Below are 18,605 nucleotides of genomic sequence, written 5' to 3' on the forward strand. Positions count from 1 at the left end.
CCTAGGGAGAGTAGCAGCAGTGCTGAACTTTCTCCATTTATAGACAATTTGTCTTACCGTGGACTAATAAACAGCAAGGCTTTTGGAGATACTTTTATTACCCTTTCCAGCTTCATGCAAGTCAACAATTCTTAATCGTAGATCTTCTGAGAGCTCTTTTGTGCGAGGCATCATTCACATGAGGCAATGCTTCTTGTGAAAAGCAAACCCAGAACTGGTGTGTGTTTTTTATAGGGCAGGGCAGCTGTAACCAACACCTCCAATCTCATCTCATTGATTGGACTCCAGTTGGCTGACACCTCACTCCAATTAGCTCTTGGAGATGTAATTAGTCTAGGGGTTCACATACTTTTTCCACCTGCACTGTGAATGTTTACAAGGTGTGTTCAATAAAAACATGGTAACATTTAACTCTTTGTGTGTTATTAGTTTAAGCAGACTGTGATTGTCTATTGTTGTGACTTAGGCTCCTTTCACACTAGCGTTCGCTGGTCCGCTCGTGAGCTCCGTTTGAAGGGGCTCACGAGCGGACCCGAACGCAGCCGTCCAGCCCTGATGCAGTCTGAATGGAGCGGATCCGCTCAGACTGCATCAGTCTGGCGGCGTTCAGCCTCCGCTCCGCTCGCCTCCGCACGGACAGGCGGACAGCTGAACGCTGCTTGCAGCGTTCGGGTGTCCGCCTGGCCGTGCGGAGGCGTGCGGATCCGTCCAGACTTACAATGTAAGTCAATGGGGACGGATCCGTTTGAAGATGCCACAATGTGGCTCAATCTTCAAGCGGATCCGTCCCCCATTGACTTTACATTGAAAGTCTGGACGGATCCGTCCGAGGCTATTTTCACACTTAGCTTTTTTTTTGTCATTTTAATGCAGACGGATCCATTCTGAACGGAGCCTCCGCCTGCATTATTATGAGCGGATCCGTTCAGAACGAACGGATCCGTTCAGAACTAGCCCGAACGCTAGTGTGAAAGTAGCCTTAGATGAAGATCAGATCACATTTTATGACCAATTTGTGCAGAAATCCATATCATTCCAAAGGGTTCACATACTTTTTCTTGCAACTGTAGTCATTTCCCCCACACTGCCATCCATTAAGTAATTTGCCCCAACACTGCCATCCATATAGTAATTTCCCCCACACTGCTCCATATAGTAATTTCTCCCACACTGCCCCCACATAGTAATTTCCCCCACACTGCTCCATATAGTAATTTCCCCCACACTGCCCCATATAGTAATTTCCCCCACACTACCCCATGTAGTAATTTCCCCCACACTACCCCATGTAGTAATTTCCCCCACACTACCCCCCATGTAGTAATTCCCCCCACAAAGTAATTTGCCCCCACACTGCCCCATCAAGTAATGACCCCACACACTGCCCCCATTAGATAATTTGCTCTGACACTGCCATCCATTAAGTAATTTGCCACGACACTGCCATCCATATAGTAATTTTCCCCCACACTGCCATCCATTAAGTAATTTGCCCCAACACTGCCATCCATATAGTAATTTGACCCACACTGCCATCCATTAAGTAATTTGCCCCCACACTGCCCTTCATTAAGTAATTTACCCCAACACTGCCATCCATATAGTAATTTGCCCCCACACTGCCCTTCATTAAGTAATTTGCCCCATCAAGTAATAACCCCCCACACTGCCCCCCCATTAGATAATTTGCCCCAACACTGCCATCCAATAAGTAATTTGCCCCCCACAGTATTAATTTCTTCATACTACCCCCCACAGTATTAATTCCCCCCATGCGCCGGGATTTTACTACCGCATAGGCTTCAGGTCTACTAGGCCTGAAGCCTATTGCGGTGATTGGCGGCTGGGCAGGGAACTATGCTCTCCTGTGCCCCGCTGTTGTTTGGGTCGGCATTGGAACCCCCAGCGATGCTGGGCCTGGGGCAACCGACCGAAATGCCCCAATTATAATCCGCCACTGCCCGGCATTTTTACTAATTACCATGCCAGAAACATGTAAAAAAAACTACTCCAGCCAATGTTTTTTTACGACACGCAAAAAAGACCGCCGTAGATGCACCTAATTTATGATGAGCCTTGCATTGTCATAAATTATCCAAGCCTACTGGCAGCGCATAGTGGCGAATTTAAAACTGGTATAAAAAGTCAGTCTTAGCAGGGGCGTTGCTAGGGTCTCAAAAGATCTGGGGCCAAGCCCCAATGAATATGGCCCAGTTCTCTAAGTCGACCCTCCCCCACACACCGCATTTTGCTGTACATACTATGCATCAGAACGTACGTACCTGTCACATATAGGGCCCCAAGGTGACGTCTTCTCTGATGTACACTCACCTAAAGAATTATTAGGAACACCTGTTCTATTTCTCATTAATGCGATTATCTAGTCAACCAATAACATGGCAGTTGCTTCAATGCATGTAGGGTTGTCGTCCTGGTCAAGACAATCTCCTGAACTCCAAACAGAATGTCAGAATGGGAATGAAAGGTGGGCTACAACAGCAGAAGACCCCACCGGGTACCACTCATCTCTACTACAAATAGGAAAAAGAGGCTACAATTTGCACAAGCTCACCAAAATTGGACTGTTGAAGACTGGAAAAATGTTGCCTGGTCTGATGAGTCTCGATTTCTGTTGAGACATTACATTTGGCGTAAACAGAATGAGAATATGTATCCATCATGCCTTGTTACCACTGTGCAAGCTGGTGGTGGTGGTGTAATGGTGTGGGGGATGTTTTCTGGGCACACTTTAGGCCCCTTAGTGCCAATTGGCCATCGTTTAAATGCCACGGGCTACCTGAGCATTGTTTCTGACCATGTCCATCCCTTCATGACCACCATGTACCCATCCTCTGATGGCTACTTCCAGCAGGATAATGCACCATGTCACAAAGCTTGAATCATTTCAAATTGGTTTCTTGAACATGACAATGAATTCACTGTACTAAAATGGCCCCCACAGTCACCAGATCTCAACCCAATAGAGCATCTTTGGGATGTGGTGGAACGGGAGCTTCGTGCCCTGGATGTGCATCCCTCAAATCTCCATCAACTGCAAGATGCTATCCTATCAATATGGGCCAACATTTCTAAAGAATGCTATCAGCACCTTGTTGAATCAATGCCACGTAGAATTAAGGCAGTTCTGAAGGCAAAAGGGGGTCCAACACCGTATTAGTATATTGTTCCTAATAATTCTTTAGGTGAGTGTAGATCTTCTCTGTTGTCATCTTCTCCATTTGGTCCGGACAACTTTTTTCAGCCGTGTCTCGTCCCCGCAGAGTGTGACACACAGACATCTTTGCTTCCTAACATTTCTATCATCATCCCCCAACCTGGAGCCCCTACAGTGTTATCCTGCTGCTCGCTGTGCCCCCCAATACCCCCAAATATACTGAAGAAATATTAGTGCCCCCATAGTAATAGTGCTCCTCAAAGTCCCCCTAATAGTTATTCATTTCTAGAATGCCTTCATTAGTAATACTGCCCCCTACAGTGCCCCCAACAGAGATAATGCTCCCCAAGAATTCCCTCATTAGTAATACTGCCCCTACAGTGCCCCCAACATTGATAATGCTCCCCAAGAGTGCCCCCATTAGTAGAAGAGCCCTCCAGTATTATTAATACCCTCACAGAGCCCCCAGTACAAGTAAGACCCCCTATTGTTCCCCCAGTGGTAATATATACTGCCCCCTACTGTCTTTATGCTCACCCTGATGTGCCCCCAGTATTTATGCCTCCTGCAGTGCCCCATGTAGTTATATTCCTCCCTCCTCCATACAGTCCCATGTAAATAACATAACACCATCTCTCTAGCCCCTTCCAAAATACAGTCCCATGTAAATAACATGCCTCTCTATCTGCAGCACCCTCCAATATACAGTCCCATGTAAATAACACCTCCTCCCCAGCTGCCTTCAATATACAGTCCCAAGTAAGTAATATCACCCCCTCACCAGCTGCCTCCAACATGCAATCCCATGTAAACATCACCCCCTCAACATTCAATCCCATGTAAATAACATCATTCCCCCCCACCAGCCACCTTCAACATACAGTCCCATGTAAATAACATTGCCTCCTCAACATTCAGTACCATGTAAATAACATAATTCCCTCAGACCCCTGTAACATTCAGTCCCATGTAAATAACATCACTTCCTCCCCAAGCCCCCTCTGACATACAGTCCCATGTAAATAACACAATCCCCTCCACAGCCGCCATCAACATACAGTCCCTTGTAAATAACATCACCCTCCCCAGCCCCCTCTAACACACAGTTCAATGTAAATAACATCACTGCCTCCCCAAGCCCCCTCCAACATGCAGTCCCATGTAAATAACATAATTCCATCCCACAGCCGCCTTCAACATACAGTCCCATGTAAATAACATCACCCTGCCCCAGCCCCCTCCAACATACTTTCCCATGTAAATAACATCACTCCCTCCCACAGCCACCATCAATATACAGTCCCATGTAAATAACATGACCCCCTCCCCAGCCACCTCCAACACACAGTTCCGTTTAAATAGCATCCCTCCCTTCAGCCTTAACATACAGTCACAGTTAAATAACCCCAACTCCCAGCATTGCCTCTACCTTCACTTATCTCTCCTCATGTACAGACATCACCACAGCTTCTTATCCCCTTCACTGCCATTCTCTCCTGCACTAGTCACATGTTGGTGATATCATCGCAGGTCCTTCTCAACCACTGCCTGTTTTACTGGTCACATGACCTGTGATGTCACCACAGGTCCTTCAGCTCTTCCAGTGCATTAGATTCAATTGTATTGCTGTCCTGGGGGCAGCAATACAGTTGTATCTAGCTGGCAGGATGGACATTCAGGGCCTGGGACAAAACATCAGGGACCCAGGCCCCAAATAGTTTTAACCTAGCAACTCCCCTGAGTCTTGGTAAATGCCCCCCAATATGTTTAAAACATATTACCCTCTCCAGGGAGGAGGAGGTGCTGCTGGGTTCACATTTGGAAAAATCGATATAGTAGAAGACCTGATGAGAGCTCCCCTTGAATATAAAACCCATATGCCATTTGATTATACAATGGGGTCAGTTTTTGAAGTAGCAACGGAGAAAATACATTATAATATTGAAGGATCTTAGACATAGTTTAAAGAAGGATTTAGAATGAACTACGACGGACATAGCCTAAAGTACAAAGAAGACCAGCAGGGTTTCAGACTTTAAAGGCTTTTGTAGGTTAAAAATGGAAAGTTGGGAACCAAAAGTGAGATGTAAGTGGTGAGAGTAGAAAGCCCCTGAATGATAGGCAGCTCTTGCGGCAAATTATGCTGGAACTGTAAAGGAAAGGTGCCAAGCAGGTGCTCGGCTGCCTTTGAACTGCGTGTCTACATTTCATTGTATGTCAGTTTATATAAGACTGTGTAGCCGTAGAATACAGAACTGCTCTTTTCATTCACTCTCAGTTTCTGTAGTGACAGCTGATAAAAGGCAATGGGCAGCAACTGTGTACTTTAGCCCGTGCTCTCCGGAGTGCCTTTTTACTGAAGCATAGCTATGGGCTGTGCCAGCCTATCTTCAATCCTCCTGCCAATGCTTTTCTGTTTGGTCTCAAATTGGTTTGATTGAAAGGAAGAGAAACTTTTCTGTTTCATGTCTAAGCTGCTGCAAACACTAGTTTTACTTCCAGTCACGGAGTATTAAAAGTACTTTTTAAGAAAGTATTCTTTCATCGCTTCAAAAGATATCTCGCAACAGTTTGCCATTGGCCTCCCAGAGAAAAAGGAAACTTACCAAATGATGATGATGATCATTTTTCTTCATCATATGGATCTGTACTGCATTTAACAACTCAGAGAAGTCTGTTAATTTGTTTCCTTAAAGGGGTTCCTCGTACCTGTATCTGAAAAGCATCTTTCAGCTAACCTGTGACAGAAGATACCTTGAACAGTATTTACAATTTAATTGTTCCTCCACTTCCACAACCCGACTGGGATCGCACAACTGGCTGCGAACTCTTCTTCTGACATAGCCACCAGGCATGCTCCCAGGGTCGTAGCTATAGGGGGTGCAGAGGTAGCAGTCACTACGGGGCCCTGGAGCCTGATGGGGCCAAAAGGCCCTTGTGCCGCATAAGAAGACTATAGAAAGTGCATGCTGGTCAAGTTACAGCTCTGGCTGGAGGGAAGGGGTTAGGTCAATAATTTGGCATGAGGGGTGCCGTTTCAATTTTTGCCTCAGTTAGCACGAAGGTTATGTGCTTCCCTGCCTCTGGGCACAAAGCACTGAGGGAAGGGGGGCCCAAGCTGAACTCTTGCACCAGGGCCCATGAGCCTTTAGCTAAATCTCTGCGTGCTTCTCTTTTTTCCTGTTCAGCTACATCTACATTAGTCAGCAGAACAGGAAGAAAGAGGAGGACATTTTGTAACGATGTCAGATAAAGAGTACACAGTCGGGCACCCACCTAATTCCAGCCAGAATTGGCGGAGCAACAGAAGTATAAGTTCTGCTCCAAGTGTCTTCTGTCCACAGGTCAGCAGAAAGAGACTTTTTAAGTGCAGCCCAGAGAACCCCTTCAAAGATGTTGTGCATCTTAAATGTCCAGCAATCAGCTGAAACCTGTGGAGGAATACAGCAGTAAGTGTTCTGCTCACCTCCCTACAGGGAAAATGCAGTATTATGTGATGTTCAGTGAAATCAGTGGACCTATTATGTAACGCATGACTTTAATGGGTCCTCCAGATTAAGACATTCTCTGTTTATGATCTCCACTTTGGATAATTGATAGAGGTTATCCTCTGTAAGCTCTGAATGTTCTAATGTAGGGTAATTGGGTTTTCAAACTCTTGAGCAGTACATTTTCAGGTATAACATTATGCAGATTGTAATGGCAATTCTAAAAATGAATCTCAAAGTAAAATACATTATTATGACCAATTACAGTTTGTTATGCTTATTTTTCATAATTTTTTTCAATGGATCTTTTTTCATAATTTTTTTGTTAACAGTGTTCTCAGATTTTTTTATTGTCTTATTTACTGTGCTGTACTGCTGTCAGCGGGCTGTAGGACTGATTATGAGATCATCTTAGACCACTGAGGACAGTAGCAGTAGCTGATAGCAGTAGTCATGTGCCATATACCAGACCCGAGGTGGTGGAATATGACTCATTGCTCCAGAATATATATTTGTACTGCTCCAGAGTCCAGTGGTGATGTGCTTTACAAACTGAAGGGTAATTTTATGTACTGTATTTTCCTGCATATAACACATGAAAATCTTCTCAAAAGTCGGGGGTCGTCTTATACGCCGGGTGTTGTCTTATATGCCGGTATACGGCGTGCTGAAACTTACTTCCTAGCTGGACTGGAGAAGCTGTCCTTCTCCATCTTCAGGGACAGGCGCCCTCTAGCTGAGCCACCGCGCGCTGCATCCCGGCCAGCCGCTCCTGAAGCAGCCCCCTCTCCCTGCTCTCAGTGGTTTTCTCATGCCGGCAGTATCACATTGCGTACTACCGCTCAGATAGTCTTGGAGACAGGGAGGGCTGGGCAGGCAGGGAGAGCTGACCCACCCAATCCAAGCAGGCTTTGTATGCAGTGTGCACAGAAAATACCTGTACATCGCTTGCCGTGATTGGCTGGTTGTTGTATACTGGGTTGGATTGGTGATTCTGAGAGAAGGCAGGGGGGGAGCAGGAGCATCTGCACTTCAGCCAATTCTAATGTTGGAACAGCGGATCTCTAACGAAGTTTGGTGTGCATCTTATCTGTGGTGAAAAAACAGAGTCTATCTGGGGAGCAGATACATGTGGTGGTGAATACAGTACAGCACCAGTATCTGTACCGGTTCATACAGTACAGCACCAGTATGAAAAAGCATTAAAGAGTATGCCAAGGGGTAAGTGTGCATTAAGAAGAGGCACCCCACATTGGCCAGAACTCGAAATACATGTAGCAGACATGGTGGATGAGCATTGCCAAAACGGTTATGTAGTGACACAAAATAAAATACGTTTGTTTGCACTTCAGTGGCCAAATCTAACCCAGATCACAGCAACAGATTTAAGGCCACTGTATCCTGGTGTACTAGATTCTTGGAAAGGCATAGTATGGTACTGATGCAAAAGACGAAAATTGCACAATTACCTGCAGATCTTGATGCCAAAGTAAATAGCGTTGGAGGGGTAGTCTTATACGGGGAGTATACCCCAAACCCTATATTTTAACTGGAAAAGTTGTGGGTCGCCTTATACAGTATATTAACACTGAATATTTCTGTATGTCATAAACAACTGGTTATACATAATACAGTACATATTATATGGTATTTCTTGAACAGGTCCTTAGTGTCTCTCTCTTATTTTGGACACAATTTTTTTTTTCTTGTTTGCCATACTAGCTCATATTGTGTGGATGTATATTTTATCTACTCCTGAGCCGTTTTTTCTACAAGTCAGTACTTCTCTCCTAAACCAGTGCAGTTATTTCATTTGCACAGTTTGTCCATTTATTTGCCATATTGTGCAGCGTCCTGATCTTCTCCCCTAGCTATTGTTTGGGGATCTTAACTGGATCTATGCATCTCTTGAGTATGTATTAATTTCTAACTTTGTTCTATTATCTGCGCCTCATTTGGGACCTTGTACAGTGAGTTTATACTAGATATTCCATATATTTTCTGGTGCATGCGTCATTTACTACCTATACAGCATGGTGTTTGGATTGCCTTTCTGGCCCCACATGACCTGTATAACTTACATTTATCCTCCAATATCTACCTATTCTTACGGATGATAATACACCGCGTAGCATCCCGCATGATGGATTATGCCGTATAGGTGCCCTCCGTCATTGGGACAGATATTGTCACCTTGTCTGTTTGTATAAAACAACTATGTTGGGGACCAATTGGATTCAATAAAAAGGATATTTGGGTGGTACACCCATGTAGAACTTGTATATTTGTTAAATCTGGCCACAGTTTCAGGAATTCTCAAAGTAATCTTGAATTCCACATAGGGTCCTATAACAAGTGCAACTCTGATTTTGATGATGATCCTTTGTGTGTAATAAATCCTATATCGGCTGTACTACTAGACATTTGACAGTGCATGGTCTAAAACATTTAAATGATATTATTAATCCGTAACAGTCCAATAGAAATATATCCAATGCCTTAGTCACTTTGTACAAGTGCACGGGTGTTCTGCTACACATTTTATGATTATAGGAATAGAAAGGTAAGAGGTGGGGACAGTGAGATAATGCTCCATAATCGTCAAGGATTTTGGATATTTCAGTGCAACACATGTGGCCCTTAGCTTTAAATTCAAAACAGGAAGCCATACTACATTATTAATAGGCGATCGTGCAGTCATATTGGCCTCAGGATATCCCACACAATTTTATGCAATTGTAAGTGTATGTTCACATGCTTTATATAAGCATTTACAGACTCAGGCTGGTCTATGCATGCTTATCGTCCAACCACACCCTTCTCACTTTGTACTAAGGGCATGCTCACATTCACATGCTGACCTGCATGGTTTCTTATATATTTATTGGCTTTTACTGCGTCAACTACATTCATCCATTCATGTTCAGAGTATTAAGTATATGTTCACATTCGTATGTTGACCTGCAAGATGTTATATATGTATTTTATGCCTTTATAGTAACTATTATATAATATTTGCTATCATGATCACTACTATTCATAGTAACCATATGTTTTCACTTCAATTCATGTAAATCTTGGCGCTTGTTCACATTTATACGCTTTTATTTGATGGAACGCACAACCAGGCTCTCTCCTTTGCGCTTATTACTCGTGATGCCTTGATCATATGCGACATTGCAGGCAACTTTCATCTGTGGCGTTTTATATGCTTCTTTATCCGTGATGACATTCACAGTTTGTTTCCATATGCTACATGTTCTGTGTCTACCATCAGTGTCTTTGTTTTTACATTGTACTTGTCTTTATTATTCCATTGCGGTAATCTCCTCCTGCTCTGGGTGCTAATTCTTAATCAAGTCTATTATGGACTCGTAAGACTTATACTCCCCATTGCAGGACAGGGTGATAATCAAGCTATTTAAACTGCTGTAGCTCCTGTACTCTGTCATGAGTAAGATCTGTTGATCGAAACGCGTTGACAGCTATGTAATATGCCCCCAGAGTGAATTGTAATCATTTGGAATAAAGAATCGATGGTTTTATTCCCGAGTGCTGGACAACTTTTTGCACAGTCTGTCTAACACTGTTTTGCCTGTATTGTATAGAGCCGGGACACGTTTCTTAAAAACCTTATATGATGTCACCAAATGGTGCCAGCTCCATCAACCAATCGCCTGCCTCTGTGTCATGATGATCATGTTGCTAGGTTTGAGGATTTACATGCAGCGATCACCTCCACAGTATGAGGACGAGGGATGGCTACTGCTGTCTCTCGTCCCCCTACCAAATCTTTGTTCCTGGGCTACAGAATGCTGTTTGACCGCCCCTCATTATTTCACCTGATCAGTGAGTGTTTCGCTCGTTCGCTGGGTGATCTGCGGCACGTTTAGACAGGCAGGTTATCGGGAACATCGGGCCGTGTAAATCTAAAGTTATTAAAAAGAGAAGTAAATAGATTGGGGGGGGGGCATTGTTCTGGTATTTATCCACAACAGTGATATGCAGGCACAGCCATTGATATTATTGTGAAACACACGTTGGTGCCCTAGCTCTATAGTGTAGAGGGAAAAGAGTGTTAGAGTGCCTTCACACGTGGCAGGTTTGTGGCAGGAATGTTTAGAATCAGTTCCATTTCTTTGAATGGGGTTATTTTGGTGGGGGGGGGGGCACTTGGATTTCTGCAAGGAGCCACATTCAGCTGAATGGAGCAGATTTTCAGTCACAGAAAATGTTCTCTTCCAAAATCTTTCGGTTGTGATCCTTAGGCAACGTTTACATCTGCATTTTTGCTGGATTCAGCAGGGTTCAGTAAAAACGCTTCCTTCATAATAATACAACCGGCTGCATCCGTTATCTCTAAAATACCCAGGATAGATCAGTCATTAAAGCCATTGTAAGTCAATGGGTGACAGATCCGTTTTCTTTTGTGTCTGGGAAAACAGATCCGGCACCATCTGTCTTGCATTCTGATACACTCAGTTCAGTTTTGTCCCCATTGACAATGAATGGGGATAAAACGGAAGCGTTTTCCTACGGTATTGAGATCCTAAGACAGATCTCAATACCGGAAAGGAGAAACGCGGATGTGATAGTCAGTGGATTCTGATCATACAGTTAATGTCTAAAGGTACATTTACATTCAGCGATCCCCTCCGCTGTATGGGGACAAACGATGGCTGCTTCAATCGCTCATCCCCGTACAGCAGCATATTGCTGATTACATAGCATGATGTGCTGCCCAGACATGATGATCGAAGTGCACGCACCAATGATGGTTAAACCCAATGAACGAGCGTTTTGCTGGTTCTTCGGGGGGAGCGGCGGCACCTTTACACAGGATGATTATTGGGAACCAGCATTCATAGTAATGTTCATTTCCAATAATCAGCCCGGCAATTACCCCATAGAAATCCACCTTTGAATACAATTTGATTAGTTCCCTGAGCATCAGCTGGAGCTCATTTCATTTTGTGATATTTTGCATTCCACTGCAACCCAGGATTGGATTTTTAACTGTTTAGGTGTAGGTTTAAATTTGAGTATTTGCCTTTAGGGCAAGTTGTTGTATTACGCTAATCTAACCTGGTCTGTTTATAAGGCTGTGCAGGGACTCAACTGGTAACACCCAGAAGGACCTTTGTAAACCTCAAAGAATTTAATTCATAAACTGGTAGGAGGAATAATAGAGCAGTGGCTCAACATAGCGTCATGCTCCAGAATTGTTATTACATAGGGGGTACAAATAGTTAGCAAAACAGACATGTCAGGAGAGATGACAGGTCTTCTTTAACCTCCTAACAGTCACATTAAAATTGGAAAGATCATCCCGAAAATGTCACTTTTTTTGTTGTAGATTTTTAATATGTGTCTGCATTAAATGTTGGCACAGAACTCAGGGGACACAATTGCATTTTTAACTAATTAATTTAAATAATTAATTTTAGGCTTAAGGACCAATAATATTTTCCCCCTTTGTGTTTCAGCAGTCATAACATTTACATTTTTTCTTCTAAATTATTTTATTTTATTTTGCGGGATTAGTTGTAGGTTTTTTAGAAATCATTTGGAGTTTTTATATAGTGTATTAAATAACTTGTATTATTGTAATTTTAGGGGGAAAGCTAAAAAACAGAAATTTTGACATTATTTTGTGGAATTTATTTACGGCCTTCACTGTGTGGTATAACAAACATAATTTTATTATGTGGGTCAGTACTCTGATGATAATGCCACATTTCTATATATTTTTTACTGTTTTTCTTCCTGCAGGCTGTCAGTTTTGCAACTGCTCCCCCTTCTCCTCCAGACTGAAGGGGAGGGGGGGGGGCTGCTTTAGCTGCTTATGTCCTCTGGTTTGGTAGAAGGGGCTTTGTATTGTTTGAAAGCTGACATTCCAAGCTTTCAATGACAGCATTATATTCAGTACATAGGAAGATATCACTGTTAGAAATTGAAGCTGAAAGTAAAAGCAGGTTTCTCCGCGGTTATTCCTGACTCAATTTCTAACAGTGGTATCTCCTGCTTAACTTGGGCTAATGCTGTCATTTTGATCTTGTATTGGCCTGGACTGACAGCTTTCAAACAAGACATAGTATTTGAAGTATCTTTGTGTATGTTTTTGAATAAAACATTTCTATTTTGGTTGCACTGGAGCAATAAATGTGGTTTCAAAAGTTGAACTACCCTTTAACATCCTGTTATTTTCAATTAATATTATCAGTTACCATTTTTATATCTTGTTTTTTTCTTAAATATTTTACTATTCAACTAATTGACAAAACTGAATATGAAACCATACTTAGTATTAAAAAAATGTATTTGCTTTTTAAGATACTGCAGTTCAGAAGAAAATGAACATAATAAACATAAAGGATGTTTTGAGTTAAAATTGCAAATGTTGAAGGAGACTCTTACTAATTAGATAGTATTGGTCGCTTACTACAGTATGTAAAATATACATCTAGGACCACAAGATACTGTATGACCATAGAGCTGGATATTTCTTCTCTTTCCTTAATTTAGCTAGCTTTGTTGGAAATGAAAATGCAAAGTCAGCCTTGCTCACTTTACTGTCAGTCTATGAATAGTAATAATATTGAAGACAGTGGCAGATGGCTGAGCTAATACATAAAGATGTTGCCACTTGATCTTTTATTTAGCTTGTACTTTTCTTTGCATCTTAGAATGGGAGGAGATACCAGTGACTACATGTGTCTGCCATGACCTGATCTAATACCATGAACCATATGTAGCCCTTATGCTTACCCAATCCACATATTTTTCTTTTAAATAATATGGTATGTAATTATGTTCAGCACATAGTTCAGTTGGAGACAGGGTGTTTGTTTCGGTATAGACAGCCATTTATGCTCCCTGCAAACATTAAAGGGGTTTTCTCATATTGATGACCTAACAGTGCACCGATGCGAAGCACTGAGGGATCAGGCTTTACTGATAGTCAGGAATCAGGGCAGGCAGCTGAGGTTCACTACCATAAACAGGCAGTGGACAGGTCAGACAGCGGAGGGTCAGAGTTGGTAAACATAAGAGGTTCGTACATGGACAGACAAACAGAAACAGCACACCTTAATTTGGAACTAGCAAGCAAGACAACCTAAAGTTCAGGCACCCTTACCCAGGCAAGGTGCTTTTAAAAACATCGATTGATGGACCCTTTTGACTTTGATGGGATTCATTGGTGTTCTGTTGAGATTTTAGTTGTTTGATGGAAAAAATGTCACTGCATGCTTTGCTATTTTGAATGTAAAAAGTAACTCTGAAACACATCATTCCCGTACACCAGAAAACTGCCATTGAAAAGTTGCAGACCCCAGGTTTGCAACTTTTTAAATGCAATATGCACAAAAATTTTGTGCAAATGGCATTTCACCGCCAACCCCACCACTTTCCAAAAAAGAGGATGGGACCATCGGTCCCAGCAGATTTATCAGCACTTACGCCATTTTGTAAATAAAGACTGAAATCTGTGTGGGTTCAGATTTCATTCTAGATGCCCGGGCTGCTGGAAGTCGTTTACATCTCCCAGCAGTACATGGGATATCAAGACCGGCACTGAAAATGCTGGTCTTGCTCAATCTGCACCGTTGTGTCCAAGAGTTTTTTTTTTTTTTACATAAATGACTCTTTGTTAAAACGTCTTACCTGTTTCATTTAGTATAATTAGAGATGAGCAAATTTCTTAAAATTCAATTCTGGTCACATTCAGATGAATCGGCAGTCTGATTCGATTTGGGTCCGAATAAATTCTACCCAAATCAGAAGTGTTCTGATTGCCTGGAAAGGTCTCTCTCTATCGCTCTTGATTTTTAGTAAATTCACATGGGAGAAGAAACAAGCTACTCACTCCCACACTGCTGCCACCACTGAACTCTAGTACTGTAACCAAAGCACCAATGCTTTCCTAAGAAGAGAATAATATTGATGACTGCATGAGTTCACTCTATGTTCTATGTCATTCTGCTTAGTGCATTGCATGTTTGTATAATCTCCTACTGCCATTGATCTACTTTTTCTGCAAAAGTGTAAGGCGGATTATTCATAATTTTTCTGTGATAAATTGAATAGACAACTGTGTTTTGATCATGAAAGGCAAATAATGATCTCAGTTGGAAATAAAACCTAGAATGGTAAGAAAGCGAAACAATTAAGCAATTGGCGTTTACTAAACGGCGGGAGTTAATGGTGAGAAGAGCATGTTCCTGTGAGATAAGGAATTAATTTTTGTTGCACAGAAGACGTGACAAAGCCTTGTGGATAACAATTGTTACAGTAACTTATACAGCACAATAGGTAACTTATTTGTATTCTTACATAGGTTTATAAACTTAATTTATGGTTGGAATCTAAAATATCCATTGATTGTTCCTTTATGTTCCTATAAAATACTGTGAAGTTAATTAGCTACTTAATGAATTAATATAATGGTAGCAGGTTAAATCAACTTGATGAGCCATATGTTTAGGCTTTATATCATGTTTCACTGTTTTGTTACCTGATATATGGACAGCAATTTTCTGTAATACACTTTTACTTATTTCCTACTTTTTTAATGCTTTTTCGTTATAACCAAGCACTCAGCTGTTTCCATCAGCCCCATAGTTTGAATGGAGTGGCAATGCATATGGTCAACAGCCAATCCATACAAACTCCTCTTCATCACAAGTGTACGACTGAGGGTCTGACTGGTCATATATATATCACCTTTTCTGTAGATAATTGATAATTGTATTTGATTGAAAAACTGCTAAAATGGAGATCACAAGAACATTGTTCCTTCTTCATGGCACCATCACATTCTGGAGGGATTTCATAGATCTGTGGTCCATCATGCATACTAGTGATTGTGGAGTTCTTTTTATGTTTGCTATGTTAAAAAGGACCTGCCCCTAGCATTGCAGGTTGTAGTGCTGTAAGTTTATTTTCACTTATTGTCTTATAACACCAATGTTTCTACTCCTGGCTCATAGAATCTATGCCTAATTTTACTTTTTGGAAAGACCAATTTAAGGTTGAATATATGTTGTTTTATTGAACCAGTTTTTTTTTACCACTTTTTGTGTCACAGATGGGGCTGTAATGTATTAACAAGGCAGAACTGGCTTTGTTTTAATTTTTAAGGGGAAAATCACGTAGAAATAAGAGAAGAATCTGCTTATTTTTCTCTTGTAATTTAAGTTAACAGAAATTTGTACCAAACATGTATCTCTGTATTGCTCCAGAACAGAAGCCAATGTTTAATGTCTCCTATCCTTACCACATGTGGGCTATGTGAACAGTTATAAGCATGATATGCCTTTAAAGTGGAGAATACAAATTTATTTCCTAGCTAAATGTGGCATTGGCAGCTTGGACCCAAATATACAGCTGAGGTGATAAGGGGGAGTTGATAATATTAGGAGTTGTGGTTGAAGATGACATTTGACGATTGCGTTGAATCTCCAGCTTCACTTCCTGCTCCATCCATAGGCTTTTTGGTTCTTGTAGAAATGACTTTGTGGGGTATACTGGCAATCCAGTTTTGTGAGTGTATATGTAATTGGCTACATTTATTCATATAACACATGCCTTTGGTCCAAGCTATTTATGACTCCAAACACAGCTTCACACTAGTGCCAATGCATACAGGAAAGAAGATGTATCATGAAGTACATTTCCATGTGACATTTCTATACAGTGGTCTTTCTGGCCTTCTAGAACCAATAACTTGACAGGTCTACTTTAAAGAGGTATTCCCGTTATAATCAATTATGACATATCCATGGAAAATCCATATTTATAGCTTTTTGAGTTCCATAAACCTGAGATTGAGACCTCTCTATGATAGCCGGTCGAGAGGTGAGCTTTGCTATCTTGGCTTTTTCCATGAATAATGTTTAAGTGCTATGGGGAGAGAGGCCCTGCTAAATTGAGGGTGACAGGATTCCTGCCTTCAGTGGTGGGACTTGCACTTATCAGTTTTTACCATTGTCATAAATGTTTATATTGGGAAATATAACCCCTTTAAGTTCTTTTGCACAATTATATAAAATCTAACTTATATTTTTTCTTTAGCTACTGCTCTTTACATGGATATCTTACACTTAACGTGGTATGTACATAATAAGAATTTATATTCATGCATATTGTTCGTGGTGTTGTCTTGCTGGCTTCCATATCATCGCACTTCACGAATACAAGATATGGTGTTGTTGAAATCTGTGTTTCTTCCTTGAGTGAAAAAAAACAAATTGTTCACCTTTTAATCCACTCATATGTCCACTATGTAGGCCAGCCAGCCTGGCTGTTGACTAAGGCTGTTATCACATAAGTATGGAGATCTGTTGTAGCCACCTGCTGACTGCGGTGCCTTCTACTAGACAACAACCAAACATATTGGTCTCTTACAGTAAGAAAGTATAATGAAATTAAATGCTAGGAAAGCTGAAGCTGTCTCTGATGAGTTATCACAATGGAAAACCCTATTTTTGTAGGATTATATCTTTACACAGTGTTATCATGCACATTTGTGAACAGTGACTATGTCTCCTGATCTCCACGTTCATGTCATCATAAGCTTATAAATGTTATGATTCTCACTCTTTCTGACTTCCCTCACTTTCAGCTGTTCGAATTCATGAACTTCCTGGCAGAGAACTTCATCTTCTGTTACATGGGGCTGGCGTTATTTACCTTCCAGAACCACATCTTTAATGCTCTCTTTATATTTGGAGCAGTCGTATCCTTATTATCCAAAATCCCAACTAATTGGCCAGTCACATTTTTCGAAAAGTCAAGACTGCAGATTAAAATCAGAGAACATAATCCAAGTTTCGATGTTAATCCAAAATACATTTTATTGAAATGTAATTAAATCTGTGTGGTTTCCCTTTCAGATGTTTTTAGGGCTGTGGCAGGTTTTATATTACGTGCCTGTTCTTTGATTAAAATTTAACCAACATGTGTATAGAATTAAACATAGATTATGTCTTCAATGCCTTGTGATGAAGGGAAGACATTTACCTTTGTAGAAAATGTAAATGGCTTTCATTACTTTTATAGCAATGTTTTCGCTAGCCATAAATTTTCTTATGAATATGTTGCACTAATTGGACATCATCATGTGAATATGTGAACATTCTTAGGGCGGCTTCAGATGGGAATATTACACCTGTGTTCTACTGAACATTAGTTGGACTGAACACTTTGACCTGTTGTGATGTTATAGAACTGAACTGAAATAATCATAGAACCCTTTGGTGATCTAAGATTTAGTAGAACCGTAGGATGTTCGGAGGTTTTCTAACGGCCATGTGACAGACACAATGGTGCCACCAAGAATTATTCCTCTACCCTTGTATTAGTCATCGTAAAGTTGGTGGAAAAGATCTGACAGTTAATTGATTGAATGACTAAATGGAATTTAAAGAAAATTTCCATTTTGTGTAAGAATAAATATCTAAATTTATATTTATTAATTTACCATACGCAAACTCTTGTCAAAAATCGTTATTGTTCACATTTCAATTTTGTGATCTTAATGATGGTCTACTCCTTTAATACGAGAGTGATTGCCACTAATCCATCTAGTGCCCCATGGACATCAAATTAACCCCATAGTGCCCCCTAGTATGATAAATGCCCCTATTAGTGCCTGCCAGTATGATTAGCGCCCTAGTATGATTAATGACTTCATTAGTACTCCTCCAGTATTATTAATGCCCCCATTAGTGCCCACCAGTACTTATTATGCCCCCATTAGTGCCCACCAATATGATTATTGCCCCCATTAGTGCCCACCAGTATGATTAATGCCCCCATTAGTTCTTACTAGTATGATTAATGCCCCCTTTATTGCCCACTAGTATGATTAATGCACCAATTAGTGCCCACCAGTATGATTAATGCCCAAATTAGTGCCCACCAGTATGATTAATGACCCC

The 18,605-nt window shown here is 41.2% G+C and overlaps 1 protein-coding gene across 1 annotated transcript in view; it reads left to right on the forward strand.

Annotated features, from left to right (window-relative positions):
- SLC9A9 (solute carrier family 9 member A9) overlaps positions 1 to 18,605 on the forward strand; it is an 804,798-nt gene that overhangs the window by 465,861 nt on the left and 320,332 nt on the right. Inside the window, exon 10 of the mRNA XM_044291747.1 lies at positions 17,288 to 17,401. Within this exon, the coding sequence (XP_044147682.1) occupies positions 17,288 to 17,401 (114 nt within the window). The remainder of the gene's footprint in view (positions 1 to 17,287; positions 17,402 to 18,605) is intronic.

Source organism: Bufo gargarizans, chromosome 4 (assembly GCF_014858855.1).
Source record: "Bufo gargarizans isolate SCDJY-AF-19 chromosome 4, ASM1485885v1, whole genome shotgun sequence".
Classification (NCBI taxonomy): Eukaryota; Metazoa; Chordata; class Amphibia; order Anura; family Bufonidae; genus Bufo; species Bufo gargarizans.